Source organism: Hesperophylax consimilis, chromosome 7 (genome assembly GCF_061612785.1).
Source record: "Hesperophylax consimilis isolate HC1 chromosome 7, BYU_Hcon_1.0, whole genome shotgun sequence".
NCBI lineage: Eukaryota > Metazoa > Arthropoda > Insecta > Trichoptera > Limnephilidae > Hesperophylax > Hesperophylax consimilis.
In genome coordinates this window covers 41,957,932-41,975,263 of record NC_142842.1, presented here as the reverse complement: position 1 = coordinate 41,975,263, position 17,332 = coordinate 41,957,932, and the positions used below count along the sequence as shown (strand labels likewise).

At 33.0% G+C, this 17,332-nt stretch overlaps 1 protein-coding gene across 1 annotated transcript in view; it reads left to right on the top strand.

The window, feature by feature from the left end:
* Window positions 1–752: 752 nt before the first annotated feature.
* Window positions 753–17,332, top strand: part of LOC149422800 (uncharacterized) — a 145,921-nt gene continuing 129,341 nt past the window's right edge. Inside the window, exon 1 of the mRNA XM_089633513.1 lies at window positions 753–1,142. Within this exon, the coding sequence (XP_089489639.1) occupies window positions 1,047–1,142 (96 nt within the window). The 5' untranslated portion in view covers window positions 753–1,046. The remainder of the gene's footprint in view (window positions 1,143–17,332) is intronic.

The following is a 17,332-nucleotide window of genomic DNA, read 5'->3' as shown; positions in this document are numbered from 1 at the left end:
ATCTTGCATATTGACCTTTATATTTATTTGTATTCTTTGTATTCTTTGTATTCCTTTGTATTCTTCTTAATAATATCTGGGATATTGCTAAACGTAACCAAAAAAAAACACATATTTCAATTAGAAAGCTGTATCATAAATGTTACTGCAATATCACTTTTTATCGTTTCACATAAAAATAATCAATGAAAATTAACAAAGTTTCATATTTTTTTCTCAAATTGCCGTCGAGACTTTTGGTTTCATGTAGGTGTAGATTTGAATTATTTTGTGGTTAATTTCAATATAATGTTTGGTGTTTTTTTCTTTCTAACACCGTTTAGTTCATATTTCTAACCATGAAGGCAAGGGAGATACGACGATTTTTATAAGACCATATGAGCTGTTCTGAAAAGAGAACAAATTGACCCTACAGGTAATAGCTGTTTGTTCTAAAAACCGAACAAATTAGCCTAACGAGTTAATTGTGTTCAAACTCTTGCAAAAATAATTTTCATAAATATTTTGATATTCTTATTCGGTACCTGCTTGAATCTTTGTTTGCCGAGTAAGAACTGTTAAATTTCGCAGAATAACGGCGTCTCCGGCCAACATTTGAAATCCATTTGGCTGATTTGCGTTAGAACAATCGAGCCATTCTCCACCAGCCGCGGTTTGTTTAGCGGTGGGTACCTAACTCGCTGCTTCTTGCACTTCCCCACCACCAGCGAGCGGCCATACCTACTGCCGGCAAGCTTCCTACCACGAGCGGTCTCGACAACTTTCATACCGGCAAACGACGTCGGAGTACAGACATCTCCAGCCGCTTGGCCGCAACTTATAAATTCCGAATACGTCACGCCGCGTTTGAAAATCGAATCCATAGAAAAAAATCTTTAGTAATTTGCACAAAGCTCACGGCTGCGCTGCTGACACTGTTGACAGTCGCGCGCTGCGTTCTGAGGTATTTAGTACTTACTCGCGAAGTATTATTTTGTTGTGGGGTCATTTTGACGTGATCTGGTAGTGCTGTCGGATATATTTCTCAGTGAGTTCCTCGCCTGAACATGGAGAAAGATCACCAGCCTGACTCGATGGCGACTGTAGCGATGAAGCCGGATTATCCCCCCTCAGAAGGGTACAGCAGCTCAGAACCCCCACCGGTAAGAATAAATTATTTTATTTAAATAATAATCACAATGATCATTTCCATAATTTACAACATTAATTATTCACTTTTATGACACACACAATTTGGTTTTTTTTTTAGAAAACTCATTTCGATTATAAACCGTAAGAGTAGGTATTTAAAAAACTGTATTCCATCTCATTGCAAAATACATGATAATCCCAGTTTTTGCTAGTTATAGCACTTCGTAACAACGGAAATTTGAGCTGTGTGGAAATTCGATCTCTCAGCGGATTACCATATTAATGATTTGCGGTTAAATTTAAATCAATCGATACATAGAACCTAGATAATATTTTGTAATCTATCATTTGAATTGTATTAATCAAGGTCTTTCGTAAAAAATATTGTCCCCCGCTCACATTATAAAAAAAAAATTATAACCACTTTCCTCGTTAATCAGGGTTGTGCAAACCTTACGAATGAGTAAAACCATTAAAGAAGAAGACAATATTAGTAAATCCAAACAAAACTTGAAACAAAAAGACATGGAAAAAATAATGTAACCATCTCAACTGGTAATCGAACCCAGGATCTTTGTTTTACGTGGATAACGTCTTTTACCACTTGACTATTGGGACCTAATTATTATACGTAATTTGTGTTTTGTGTGTCTTGTTCTGTATCATGATTTGTTTAGATTTATTCGTATTAAAAACAAATTAAAAGAAAAGTTGCTCCAAAAAAATCGAATTATAGTAATTCAAATTATAACTAGGTAGAAAATATAATCAATTAGGTTAAGTTAGAAATAACAAGTAAAAATACGTAAATTCACTGAAATCCAGAGATTTATCAAATTTTCTTAATATCCCCTCGAAGGTTTCAAACTATTATTATGAATTACACACACAAAGTAACCGATAAAGTCACCCATGGATTAATTTTCTTTTATTAGTGCTTTGCGAGGTGTCTTTGTGTTTCTTTCTTTCAAAGCTTTATTTATAAACGGCACCTTTCTGTATTATATCACTCTCTCTGGAATGCCTTCTTACAGTGATATTGAACAATAATAAATAACTTATTTAGTTTTATTTATGTAAATTAATTTAGGCGTGTAAAGTTTCAGCCCTGCTATCAATGCCCCATTTCTCTTGCCTTTTCTCTTCGAGTTTCCGTAGATACAAAATAATTTCTCTCTCTCGATATCTTTCAATCTGCAACCAGAAACTGCAGAAACAAGCAACCATCCTCACCTTCTCCGACCAACCAACAGACAGACTTGCTCGCGATACTAATCCCAGATTTCTCTTCTGAGCATGAGAACGAAATGTATTTTAATCTACGAACGTTTTCTTTGTACCGTCGACAATAATAATACCTCCCATGGGATGTAATGTAGAATATTGTATTCCTGTATCCCCGACGCAATCATAAATCCATCGGTTTACGATGCAACGATTTTGATTCCAGTGGAAATTATTAGAAAAGTGCAAGTGGACATATCTTTGTATTATAAAAAGTATTATAATTTGTACTATAGTATTTTGTATTTTTTTTACATTAGCTCCACACAGGAGGCCTTGAAGAAAAAAAAATCCCTAAGGGCCTATGTCATCTTTGGGGATTCTGTGTGGAGGTTTTTTTAGGGAAAGCAAGGAGAGAAAGTTCTGGAAAGGAAAAAAGTATTATGGGTGGGTATGAATACATCCCTCCCGCTGTGGTGCTAGGTGATGTTTTGAGGGAGAGTCCGGCTGGAGAGGTGAAAAGGTCTCCCTCAACCAGTCTCTCCCGATCCGTCCCGCCATGCAGTATGTGCAGTAGATCTCCATGTCGAATGTAATCAAGCAAAAAAATATTTCGGTTTTTGGAAATTCAAAACACCGAAATAGATGTAGATTGTATATAGTAGTAGTAGTAGTGACAACATTACATGATTTGTTTGTTACGTAATGTAGTTACCACTACATTAAAACTTAGAAGTAGATTGTATATTGTAGTAACTACATTACATAGTTTGTTTGTTATTAATACTCAAGGAAATGTAAATTTAATGTGAGCAGAACCTGCAGAAACTTTAATATTGTTAAAATATCCCAAATATTATGCCTAACCTATACATTAAAACTAGATTTAATATTTACATTACTATTGTCATGAAAAATATCAAGAGTAGATAACTGCGAATAGACAATAAGAGAAAAATGTGAAACGTAATACGAATAATACGAAGTATATTTGGTATGTATTAAGTACGAAAGGTCTTAAACCATTTTTAAGTGCTTTGAGAGGGAACAGAAATTCTTTTCTTCTTAAAAAAACTCATTGCTTCACGGATGAAAATCTTCTTTCAGCAACATTGTGAAAGTGAAAGGTAATGGGAAATGGTTATTATTATTGTTATAAGTTTGTACATTGTACGTGCTTTACCGAAACTTTCTTTGTTGGGTTTTTGTTTTAGAATTTTATACGAAGTTACGAAAGAAACCGCAAATATCAACAAGTTGTTTTGACGGAGTCTCGTGATTTTCGTTTGAAAAGAATGCAGACACAAAATTTTACTTGAATTCTACACATTTACAAGTAAGATTTTTCGATTGGACACGTATTTGTTTTTCTAAAAATTAAATTGCTGCGCAATGGAATCACCATTAGGTGTTTATTTTTAAATCTTAGTAGGTAGCTGATTTCTTACGTGACGCTTTTCTATTCTATTTATGTTTTTCAGCTGTATCCTAGGTTTTTATCCCCATCAGAGAAGTTTTCAAATGTATGTTTTTAATCTTTCTTTTGCACCACTTTTGCTTCACTTTACCACCTATTATTACCCATTTATACATTTAGAGTTACACTGAGAATAAAACGACCCCGATAGATGAGTTTTGTGAGGTGAAAGGAAATTTGTAAAAGGAAAGCTAGGAAGTACCTAAGTATTATGATATAGTTAAATTAATTCCGTTTAATATTCAAACGTCCTCTGTGGTCAAGGGGTAAGGCTTTCGACTGGCGGAGATCGCGGGTTCAAATCCCGGCGTGCGCTAGTAAATATTAAGAAAAAATCATTTAAAATAACGTAAAATATATTTACTGCACCTTCAGAGTGGAATATACTCTCAGTATCGCTCTCGTGTAAGACCACCATTCAGTATTTAAATATCGCTTGAGATGGCTTTATCCATGTTTGGTGACCAGATCTGAATAGTTAGATACTTCCCCAACTTTCTCTTTCCCATCTCCTTCCACTCCCCATTGCTTTCAGCATCACAAAATGCCCCAATTGGGGATGTTGTAGTCTTACTAGCTCCAGACGGATGGGAGCAGTTGGGACTCTTGTGCGGTATACACATAAAATATATGTGTATATGAATATATACTGTGAATACAGTATCTCATTGATTATAATACATTCGTATAATACTTATTGACAAATCAAAATAATACGCTGTTTTATAATCTTTTTTAAAAGACGTTTATAATATAGAATACCGAGAATAATCGAGAATACCATTTTTTGCACTTCAACGGGTTTTGAACCTGCGACATCGAGACCCGGGTCAAACTGTTTGTGTCAACACTTCGCATAGTAGGTATCTACTTTGGAGCCTCAAAATGTACACATCGACAGAAAGACGTTATTTAAAAAAATCTATGAGCAGTGAAAATACCCATGTCAAGTTTTTTGTTTTTGTTTTAAGTCAACATCCTCCATATACTTGTTCACGGATCTTGTTACTATTTTGCTGAGGTTGTTAATCTCATTTAGGGTTAGAAGTTCTCTTTTTATTACAACGTTGTGATTATCGTAGTTTATTTTATATTTGCTTAGCGAAGTTAGCAGTTCACAATGGAGTGCTGGTACCTACCCTGATGTATGGCAGTGAGGCATTAAACTGGCAGAGGAAAGGTGAAAGTAAACTGAATGCTTTAGAAATGAGATCCCTGAGGCGTATATTTGGTAAAACAGTGAGAAATGTGGAGATCCGCAAAGATTGCAACGGTGATGTAAGCGCAATGAGTAAGATTATGAAAGGGACTCTCAGATGGTATGGGCACGAAGAGGGAATGAACAAACAATGTGAATGGTAGAAAAAGTTGGGGACGCCCGAGGAAGATGGCACGATCAAGTGAATCAGATACATGAAGTCAGGCCATGTCAAGAGTCAGAACAATAGAAGAAAATTTATGAAACGATTTATTAACGTGAATGATTCAAGGGGTGTGTTACAACAAAGAGTTGTTTGGAGGTTCGTCGTCTCTGCCTACCCTTGCGGGAAAACAGCGTTATTATTAGTTAGTTATTTTTATTTATTTGTGCTTACATAACGGAAACTACTTCTAATCTAACGTCTCCTTTCTTTATTATAAGCGTCAGCTCATTAGTGTTAAAATTCTAATAATTTTCAAACAAAAAATTATTCTTCATGTGAAATTTGATAAACCGGTACCGATTTCAATAACTTGAGTATTTGAATGAGTGGCAGATATCTATTTGGAGCATTTTTTTCTTATCAATTTTTCCATCGGAAAATGATTGTCGGTTTGCTGAGGCGTGACCGAGTGAATTACTTTCTATTGACAGTATTTCGTCAGTTAAGTGCCCATTGCTCATAACGTGCCTGAACAAACTGTGCAGTGTGCACTTGTACCCAAACACTGTGTACACTGTACACTGTACAGTCTACACTGCATAACATAACAACGTACGTGAAACTGGGCAATGTAATATTGCAATTATTGACAAAAACAAAATACGTAGAATAGAAACTACGTGACAGTTCTGACATAACACATACCCGTACCTGTCATAACTATGTACTATATTGTGATAAAAAGTGTCCAAGCTCAAAAATGTAGCTCTGGAATTTTCTTCGTTTTTATATAACTAACCATCAGGCCGATTCGCCACAGGGGTAGGCAGAGAGGATGGACCTCCCAACAACTCGGTCTTGGCACACACTCCTTGCTTTATTCATATTCATACTCTTCTATTATTCTGACTCTTGACATGGCTCGACTCAAGTGTCTGAATAACTTGATAGTTCCACGTCTTCTTCGGGCATCCCCGACTTCTGCTACCATTCACATTTGCGTCATATATTCTCCTTACAATCCTTTCTTCACTCATTCGCTCTACATGCCCAAACCATCTAAGCGTCCTTTCAGCCTAGAATTCTTTGCGGAACTCCATTTATCACAAGATCATATTTGGTTTTACCACACATACGCCTCAGGGATCTCGTTTCTAAAGCATTCAGTCTACAGTGTTCATGTACATATTAATATTCTTTCTACGAAACTTTCGAACCGACCCCGCCCATCCGGTCATATATTTTTAAAAGTAATATGCATTGATTTACCTCTCAGGCCTCTGGCATATTGACCTTTATATTTCTGAGAGATGCTTTTAGTCCAAATACAAATTAATGGGATATTTCTGAACGTATCCGAAAACTAAAAACTGTTTTTGTAAGAATCTTTAGAAGTAGGTACTAAAGCTCAGTAAATATTTTTTTCGAAAATAAAATTTTTCTACTTAAAAAACATTGTTTTTGGCTCTAAATTAACATATAATGTGATGTAATAATTTAATTTGACTTAGGTTGTTTTCCTAACGGCTATAATAGTGTGTTTGTACATTTTATGTTGGTCCAATCCGTCAGTGCAATTAATTTAATGGGCAATCAAAATAAATAAAACAATCTTGTTTTGAAATGCGTTTTCCGTCCATTATATTTTCGTGCAGGTGCTTCCATGATTTTTATACGGTTCGTAATAAATTTTCGCTATCACTTTAAATAAAAGGCTTATTGTCAGTTTCTTAATTTCCTTTGTATGATTAATGCCTAATAAGTAGATAATATTTTGTAATACCTATTTGTTTTACGGTTAGGAAACTAAATACTGCATGTGTACAAAGTTTGTCTTTTATAATATCACCTGTTTTAAAATATTTTCAAATCATTTTATCTTATTGAATAGATAAACAATTAAACATTTTGCATATTTTTGGCTGCTAACCCTTCAAGCTTTTCGCATATTTACCGTTATATTTCTTAAAGATGTTTGTTGTCAGAAAGTCAGAGGATTTATGGATATTTCCTCTCTCAATAAAATCCAAATAAACTTGAATTTCTGAAGGTATCGAAAAACTAAAAAAAATTTTTAAAGGATATGAAATACGATTTCGTATTTTATTATTAAAAATAAACATATATTTTTATAATTATTAAAACAAACCTAATAGTTTTTAAAATGGCTTAACTTACGTTTTTTCGTCTAAACACAGAACTAAAATTACCGATAAGGAAAAATAAAACGGACATTTTATTAGACAATTGTATGACAAACATTACTGTTACCACACTTTTTTGTCATTTCATTAAAAAATATTTGATGAAAATTTCATAAATTTTTCGCAAATTGCTGTTGGAACCTGTGGTTTCACAGAGGTGTACATTTTAATTCTATGATTAATTTCTAGATTTGAATATAAAGCTAGGTGTTTTTTTCTTTCCAACACCGTTTAGTTCATATTTCTAACTATGATGGTAAGGGTGACAAAACGATTTCTATGAACCTATATGAACTGTTCCGAAAAGCGAACAAATTAGCCCGAGGAGTTAAATAGAAATTTCTAAGCTCGTAGCACACGATTGAAACTAAATTTGTAGCCAATAATAGTTGCGTTGACCTAATAATTAGGCACACAAAAACTTGTGCAATTTTCGTGAAGCATAAATTATTTGACAGTTATTTTAGTAATAAGAGATGGCCTCTGTAGCATTTGCGAGTCCGGAGGTTGCCTATTTGTTTCATGCCAAAGTAAAAAAAAATAGTGATATGGTTTTCTCTTTCAATATGGGCGCTGATAAGGATGCAATGCTTTTCGTTTATAAAATTAATAAAATGAACATAGGTAGATTTAGAGCTGTAATAAGAAGCATTGAAAGATTAATAAAATACAAGTTTTTACCAATTATTTTTATAAGCAATAATTATTAGCCTAAAACACTTATCCACATTGAAAAATCTCCTGATAAAAGATACATGACGCCAACGGGACAGGAGATTTTTCAATGTGGATGAGTGTTTCAGGCTATTAATTATTGCTTATAAAAATAATTGCTACCCTTTGTGCTATGCATAAAAAATCTTGTCTTAAACATTAGTTTACCAAAAAAATAATAATTACAAGTTTTTAGTATTTGAAAACTTCGATAGTGATTTATAAAAAATAACAGAGGGCGCCACTTCCGTTTCCAACAATCCTAAACTGTACATTCATTAGGTTAATAATACTCAGATGCGTTTTTTTGTTAATCAATCAATGTGTTGATATAAAAAAAATACTTAAGTTGCGCAATTCTTTAAACTCTGACGTAAATTGATTAGTTTATTGCAAATATATATATTATAGTGTTGAAAACTGCACCTTGTGTGAGTCTTATCAAATCATTATTATTAAAAGACGAATTACAATATTAAATACGTAATTTAGAGGAGAATATTATAATTTGGTTGTAATCATTTCGTAATATTGATGACAAGATTCTAAAGAAGCAAAAAAAGGAATCATTTACTCAGTCCAAAATGTCCACATTTTGGATTGTTATTTCGCACTGCGTTGTAAGCGTTGATTAAAAACATTTTTATCTTTCTTCAACTTATTTTCGACCAGACCGGTTCCATCTTGCTTGAAGATGCAGCAGCGTGTTGAAACCGGTTAGGAAGAAAAAATTAAACAGTCATATAACGTATTTTTAATAATATTATTTCAAGGCCAGATGTTTTTTTGTACAATTTCAAGTACCTACAAGATTTCAGGCAAAACTTGTAAACTGAACGATAAACAATTTCGATTCGACATTCCCAATTATTTGGCACATAATAAACGAGTATTTCTCTAAATAATATAAAATAAAGTCGCTATCCGCGTCTGTCTGTGCGCTTAGTTCTTCTAAACTACGCAAAGGATTAATAGGGTTTTTACAATCATTTAGAGATTTTTTCCAAAAAGATTACAAATATAATATATGCATATTGTATTTATAGAAAGTAGAGAAAAGTCGATGTTTTGTAATCAAATCGTAAAAATATTTTTTCGAGCATTTTTTACATTGCTATCGCTGGGTATACCTTGTGAGATACATCAAAATACTCTACTATGAAATTATATATCTTAAAAAGGCCTACAGAAAAGTCCTGGGTGGTGTATGTCTAAATTTTAAGGATAACCCTCAGCAACGCTGGGTACACGTCAGCTAGTCTATATGTAAATTCATCCTGCGTATGTTTGTTCTTGCAAAACTCGAAAAGTAGTTTTTTCGATCCAAATTTCAAAGTTTGTTCTTATTAGTGCCAAGAGTGTTTAGAGAGTAGTTTAAATGGTAGAAGATGTCAGAGACGCCCTAGGAATACTATCTAAGAGAAACAGAGTCGAATTAATGTTGTTTTTTAACGGTGACATTCTGGTATACAGTAGTGAATAAATTAATGTTGTTTTTTAACGGTGACATTCTGGTATACAGTAGTGAATAAATTAATGTTGTTTTTTAACGGTGACATTCTGGTATACAGTAGTGAATAAATTAATGTTGTTTTTTAACGGTGACATTCTGGTATACAGTAGTGAATAAATTAATGTTGTTTTTTAACGGTGACATTCTGGTATACAGTAGTGAATAAATTAATGTTGTTTTTTAACGGTGACATTCTGGTATACAGTAGTGAATAAATTAATGTTGTTTTTTAACGGTGACATTCTGGTATACAGTAGTGAATAAATTAATGTTGTTTTTTAACGGTGACATTCTGGTATACAGTAGTGAATAAATTAATGTTGTTTTTTAACGGTGACATTCTGGTATACAGTAGTGAATAAATTAATGTTGTTTTTTAACGGTGACATTCTGGTATACAGTAGTGAATAAATTAATGTTGTTTTTTAACGGTGACATTCTGGTATACAGTAGTGAATAAATTAATGTTGTTTTTTAACGGTGACATTCTGGTATACAGTAGTGAATAAATTAATGTTGTTTTTTAACGGTGACATTCTGGTATACAGTAGTGAATAAATATAATAATAACAAAATGATAATGCTAAGGATTATTGCTTCTCTGTATGTACCTATATTTGCTTTAAAGGAAGCTACATTATTAAAATTATATATGTCGACTCAGTCAAGTTTCATTCCCCGCACCACGCAATCTTTGTGAACAAGAATTGTACATAAAATTAGTGCGAGAAGCAACTACATGAAATGGAGCACAGAGTCTCGTGTTGCATTTATTCGGTACCATGTATGTATATATTTAATATCGTTGACACACTTCGGTAAGCATCTGAAACCTTTGACGCGGAAATACAGAAATTATTTTTATTTGCAATTGCACAAACGAGGAAGTGAAAGGTTGTCTTTGAAGATGGGTTGGATGTGCAATTCAATTATCTATATATTGAATAGGCAATATAAAACAGTGGATGGCAGTAGAATACCATAAACAGTTTTGAAGATGTCCCTGGATAAATATGGTGTGGCGAACCACTATGAAGGAATGCAAATTCAAATGTTTTTGTTTTGAATATTTGATCGATTAAAATATTTTAAATGCTTTTATTGAATAATACGAGTAGAACCATAGACATATGAATATTATATGTCTGTGAGTAGAACACATCTTGGCCTTTTAAATAATAGAGCGTACGTAATACTTGGTACGTTACTATTTGGTACGTCATTTTATAAAAAAACCCAGAAAAAAAACTAGTTATGTGTGTGCTTGTGTATTATTAATAATGTTACCATGACCTGCTGACAAACTTATTGGCAGTTTATCGGGTGCATATAATGAATAAAATAAATAATATATATAAATATTTAAAAATTAAAAAAAAAAATCGAAAAAAAAGTTCCAATGTGAAAGATATCGCACTGTTCTAAGACCACGGTTCAGAATTGAAACGTTGTTTAAAATGGCTTAAGCCGTGTTTTGTGACCAGATCTGAATAGCCAGGTACATTCTCACCTTCCTCCTCCTCATCTCCTTCCGCTCCCCATAATCTTCAGCCTCATGACATACGTCATTTGGGGATGTCATAGGATCATTGGTTTTAGACGGTTGGTTGCGTATGTTATGTTCTTTTATTCACAGTAATTCAATTTTTTTTTATTGATCTACCATAATCTTTGTAGTCGAGATTAAAATAGTTGTATCACTCAATTTCAATACGAATTAATATGGTTTTCTTTTGTACGTGTAATTTTATAAATAATTAATGATAGCGGATGCATTTTGTTTGCAAACTCTAACAGAATAAGTGAAAGGAAAATCCACCTAACCTCAGTCGTACAGCCATTTATATAAGTACTTCACATATAATTATTTTTCTACAGTTGAGTGACGGAGATAATGCTTGTGCTAAAATTAATAACAATTAGATAGACATGTTGTATGAATACGAGATTCCACCAGAATGAGACGCCATTCTTTTTTTCAACACAACATTCTCGCTTCACTGACCATCGACTTGACAACAGTTTAAGTGCTCTGTTTAAATGTTATTTGGTCCGTGCAAATTATTGTTTTTAATTGCATTTAATGTTTTTAAATGAATCAAAAATAATATTTGTTATTTGTGTTCACATCAATAAGCAATCGATTCTTTCAAACCCGAGTCAAATCATAAGATACAGTTCCAGAGGTTGATCTGAATTGTTTTTTATTTGTTTTATTTTTAGCTGTAACCTTTATATGACCGCCTCACTAAAAGACATTTAATGTTGACTGCATAAGTAAATATTTGATTTATAAAGTAAAATAAAAAATCAACGTCTGTGACGAAGCAAACTTAATATTTTAACCTCTGGAAAAACGTTCGTGCACCAGTGATATGAATTTTTTCCCGCCGACAGACCGTTCATGCGCTGCTGGTATAGGAATTTTGCCCTAGCTGGAAATTTTTGATACGCGATTTAAACCTGTATGTTATAAGAAAGTTCAAATTTTTTTCTTTATTTTTAACAGAATCGCTTGCATTTGAAACACTTTAAGGTTCATTTTTGATTTCTTTCAAAAAGGGTCTGGGGTTCGAAAGGTTAAGACTCAGTAAAAGCCTGAGTACATCTGGCTTCCAAGAATAGAGCTTGCAGATTCTTCAATAGTGATCTGCTGGTAACCATGTACGACTACCAGTTGAATTCGGGAGCCACCTTTGGGCTGGGGCCCCTAAAATAATAGATAAACCTACTGAATTCTGTGAACAGGAGGGCGGTCCGCCTGATTGACAATCCGTTGTTGCAACAATATTATATAATAATATATATCTGTCAGAATTTGTATCTTATGTTAGTTTTAATATTCTCCTGTTGAAGGAAGGGCACTTATGAAACCGGCGGAATAATGTGTACAAATAAAGTGAAGTTGACAAACCCAGGTACGCTTTATAGTATAGTATTATTATATGTCACAAACCAGAAGCAGTTATTTTCCCCCTTACCTAAAAAACGTGAATTTAAAACTCGTTTATTAGTATCACCATTTGTGTTTAAACCACGTTCGTTTGCAATATAAAAGTCTACAGATCTTAAGCGGAGAGTTTTTAAAATATTGTTAAATATTCGACTGAGCCACTTGACTCGACCACTTGCATTTCATCTGTCTGTAATTTGTTTGTGTGTTCCGTTTTCGTTCAATCCTGTCAAGATAGTAGCCGTGTATAATAGTGCATTTTTATTCCGCCAGAGCGTTGCGACTTTTGCGAGCTGTCAATTCGGAGGATTATAACATTACGAGAAGTTCACTGTTCACAGAACTAACAGTCAATACATAAAACATAATGATGAACAAAATCATAACGAAAGATCTCGGTTTTTAAATTATGTAACTGTTTAAATAATTGATTCCCGCGTGTATATGTTTGTATTTACAGAAATCCGCAACCACTGGATTTATTGAGACACGGAGGCAGTCACGATTTGCTAAATAATCTTATTCGGTTAATGGAGCATTGTATTTGTCCATTCATTATGCAGGTTTTACCTTGGAAACTGAATCAAGTCTTTCAATTTTTGCATACGATTGTATCTGGTAAACCTTGAAATGGATAATAGTGTTTATTTGAAATGTTCACTCGGTGTTGCCAATAACAGATTAATTATTATTATATTCACTTCTATAGCAGCTATCAGCAATCAATTTAAAGCGATTAAAACGATGAATTCCTAAAACAAATAACTAAACAGCTTCTCCGAATTTGCCAACCATCTTACTGAAACATACCACACGTTTAATAAACATAAATGAGTCAGTTTACCTCATAAAAACGGAATATTGGTCAGATTGGATAACTGAGGCACTAGAGTTACGGAAAGCCAAAAATATTAATGGCTATGTTATCAACAACCAGATGAACGTAAATAATACGATACACGGGTTGTTACCTATTGATAAAGAGCACCCTCTTTCCAACCCTCCGCCAGCCTAACAGCCTGGTCAACATCGGGTAGTAAAGCTAGTATGGATACCTATTACATATATTTCGTACTGGCACTTCAATTTCTTGCGAAAGTGTTTCTTCTTAATGTTTTGATGCATCTTTCTAGGTCAACGCTACTCTACCTCCGAATATTGTTTGTATTCGAAGTAATAACACTAATGATCCTTTGTTTTCATAGAATACAACCATTTAATAGATGCTTAATTAGAGATTAATTTGTAAATGTGTATTTAAACCTAGTCGTAATAATTTTCTTGATAAGGTTTTGATATTTTCAAAATCACAAAGACATCATGGTCAATTTAAAATCATGTTCCTAATAAACATGCAAAAAAATATATGCTTTTTGATTAAAATACCTACTTTAAAACACACACTGTCGTGAGTTGGTTAAGTGTTATTTGGGGAGGAAAAACACACACAACCGCTTTACACAGAAAAAAAATCCTAAAACAATTCTATTTATAACATATACATATTCATTTTGTGAAGAAACCGTGGGGCAATTGGAGTATAAATATCTTGTGGCAAACATTACCTGAAAGTATCACAAAAATAAATAAAAATAGAGATTTTAAATTTTGTCTTTAAAAACACACCGAAAATATAAACTGAATACTTTAACATATAAAAAAAGAAATAACGAACACAATAACGCAGCCTCATACACTCAAGCCTATATTATTATGATGGTACATCTTATATAATATAACATTATGTGAAATGATTACTTTGTACACTATAATATATTGTCCGTAAATGAAGTAATATTATTTATATCTCTAAATAGTATAAAAAGGTCGCTATCCGCATCTGTCTGTTTGCGCGCTTAGTTCTTCTAAAGTATGCAACAGATTTTGATAGAGTTTTCACTATCGCTTAGAAAATTTCTTCCGGAAGGTTTACATGTATAAAACATACGTATTATGTTTATAAAAAGTAGATAAATGTCGATATTTTGTAATCAAGTCATAAAAAAATATTTTTGAGAGTTTTTATTGCTAACGCTGGCTAAACCTTATGAGATACATCAAAATAATCTACTACGGAATTGTACATCTTAAAAAAACCTACAGTAAAATCCACTACGGTATATGTCTATCATCTCCTAAGGATAACTCCCAGCAACACCGGGTACACGTTAGCTAGTTCTAATAAAAAAGCTAAAATATAAAAATAATAATAATGGAGAATATTTTTTAAATTTCCGATTTAAAATCTAGTAATCTAGTGGATTACTTGAAACACAAACTATATTACAGAACAATAAATTTGTTCAAAACCGTCTCGATAAATAGAAAAGGAAATCGGGACACTATAATTACTATAGTTTTCTTGATGAACCTGTCGATATATGCAAACTATTTATATAAATCGACAGGTTCATCAACAAAACGTATACGAGTTTTCTTGATGAACCTGTCGATATATGCGAAAGAAATCTGAACTCAATGTCTTTTATATAACTAATTTAAATTCGATTTTTGGAGAAAACATTCAGACCTAAAGATATAATGTATTCAGATTTCGTGCTTGTTAAAGGCCCCCACTGTTTTTCAAGGTTTGTTTTCATATCGGCTTCTGAACGTCAACGTTTCAAATTATACAGATGTGGCTTTTGTCAAGCGAAATCTGGAAAACTGTGTTTAATTTGAATATATTTGGCTTTGTTAAACCAGAGCTACCGTGGGCAGGTAGGTAGGTATTTGTTGAGATTAGGATTCATTAGGATTCAGAGAGTTTCAGATGTTCAATAACACCCGGTATCACGTTGTGCAGCACATAAGCGTCCTCAGGAAACTGGTGTAATACAAAGTGTTTGTGGTTTGAACCTAGGTATCCCAATTTACACAATGAGTCTTTCGTACATCATGCACGCACAGTAACTGAGATTGCACCGGATGCGGTTAACTTTGTGCAAACTTTCTGAGGGAGATTTAAAATGGGAATTCACAATTCATTAATGTTCTTCACTGGGGAAGTGCGCCACGGGTTCACCATGAAACTTCAGGTTGTTTTCTGATTGAGGTAGATTTGCACATTCAGTACGAAAAGTCTTTCTGCATATAATGTGGGAAGTCAGATATTTTCGATGCAATTTAGGAATCTAACTTGTGGCCTTAAGAAGGGCTACAGTATATTTAATTAGCGCGCTACTATTGGGTTTCGCTGCCGTCTCTGGTTTGGAGTCCTAACCCTAGATAGGTACTTAACTGATAATATCCATGGAATGTGCAAAATCGAGTAGGTAATCCATCTAATTTTTAACGTACGTAATAATTTGTCAGTCATGCAAAAAAGCTCTAGGTCAAGGTGTAGGTTTAAAAAAAAAATAGAGTTGTCAAAAAAGAATAATCAATATGCAATTCGGCTTTGTGTCTGTTTTACATAAACGCGAGTTGTAAGGCAATATCTTATTTAAAACCTCGGTGCACGATCACTTCTTGAGTATGTAATGCTTTGGGAACAAGACAATGTTTGTGTAAAAATTATGTATTGACATAATATATCAAACAATACCGATACAAAAGTGGTTGTGATTGAGCCATCGAATACATTCAGAGCGAAGACGATTATCTTTATATACCAATTAATTTCTTGTGAGTTTGAAAATAATATGCACAGACTTTGTAATGATCTGAAACGTTGATATTAATTAAATTATAATTTTTTAATGGACCAACCAAAGATATTAGAAGAACGAGATGCGCTATGAGCAGTTCATACTGTGTGGAATTGTTTTGCCCAGTGTCGCCGGTTTTGTTCACCAATACTACTGCACACCTTCGCTTACGCTAAGGACGTATCGTTTCAGTTGGCACTAATACATAGAACAGATTTCTGTGCGTACACGTCCCGATAGCATTCAAAGTACCCTAATTAGGTAGTACTCCGCCTACGGTCCGGCGGCCAACATAGCATATCTCGTTCTTCTAATATCTTTGGGAACAACTTTTATTTAACTTGTGAAGATTAAACCGAAATATAATATATCATTAAAGAATAAGATAATACTAACAAATCTAAACAAAATACGAAACAGAACAAGACATAGAAAATAAAATAAAAGATGATAGTCTCAACGATATATTACACTGATGGGTATAACCTTAAAAAAGGAGAGTTATTCCAATAAAATTTTTAAACTCTTTAGACTTTTAGAAAAAGCCAGTAGGTACAATATAACTAAAAATCGGATATATTTATCCGAGACACATAAGTTACAAACAAATACTTCCAAAATATGGGAAAAATTAGTTGCAACCTTATATTGTTAATTGTGAATTAGAAATATGAGATCGACAAAAATTACATAAAATAATTATGTAACAATGATCGAGTGAATAAAGTCCTTGTCCCGGTAAGAGAAAGATGCTGGTGTCGATTCCCAGTTGGGAAAGTTATCTTTTATTTTATTTTGTTTGTCTTGTTCTGTTTCATGTTTCGAAGAGATTTGTTAGTATTATTTTATTCTTTAATAATTCAATTATTATTTGATTTATTGATCAAAATGTTAACATTAGTTTACTTACCATGTTTGAATGAAAAAAATATTAGTAATAATATATATTTTTTAATAATAATTTTTTATTAATTATTAATAATAAATTTTTCAAAAATGGTAGAAATACCATTCTTAGAAAAAAACGAAGTGAGGGGTGTGCAGAGAAAAAAAGATCAGTTTATTTTTCTTTTAATTTAATGGGATTTTGATAATGCTTTCG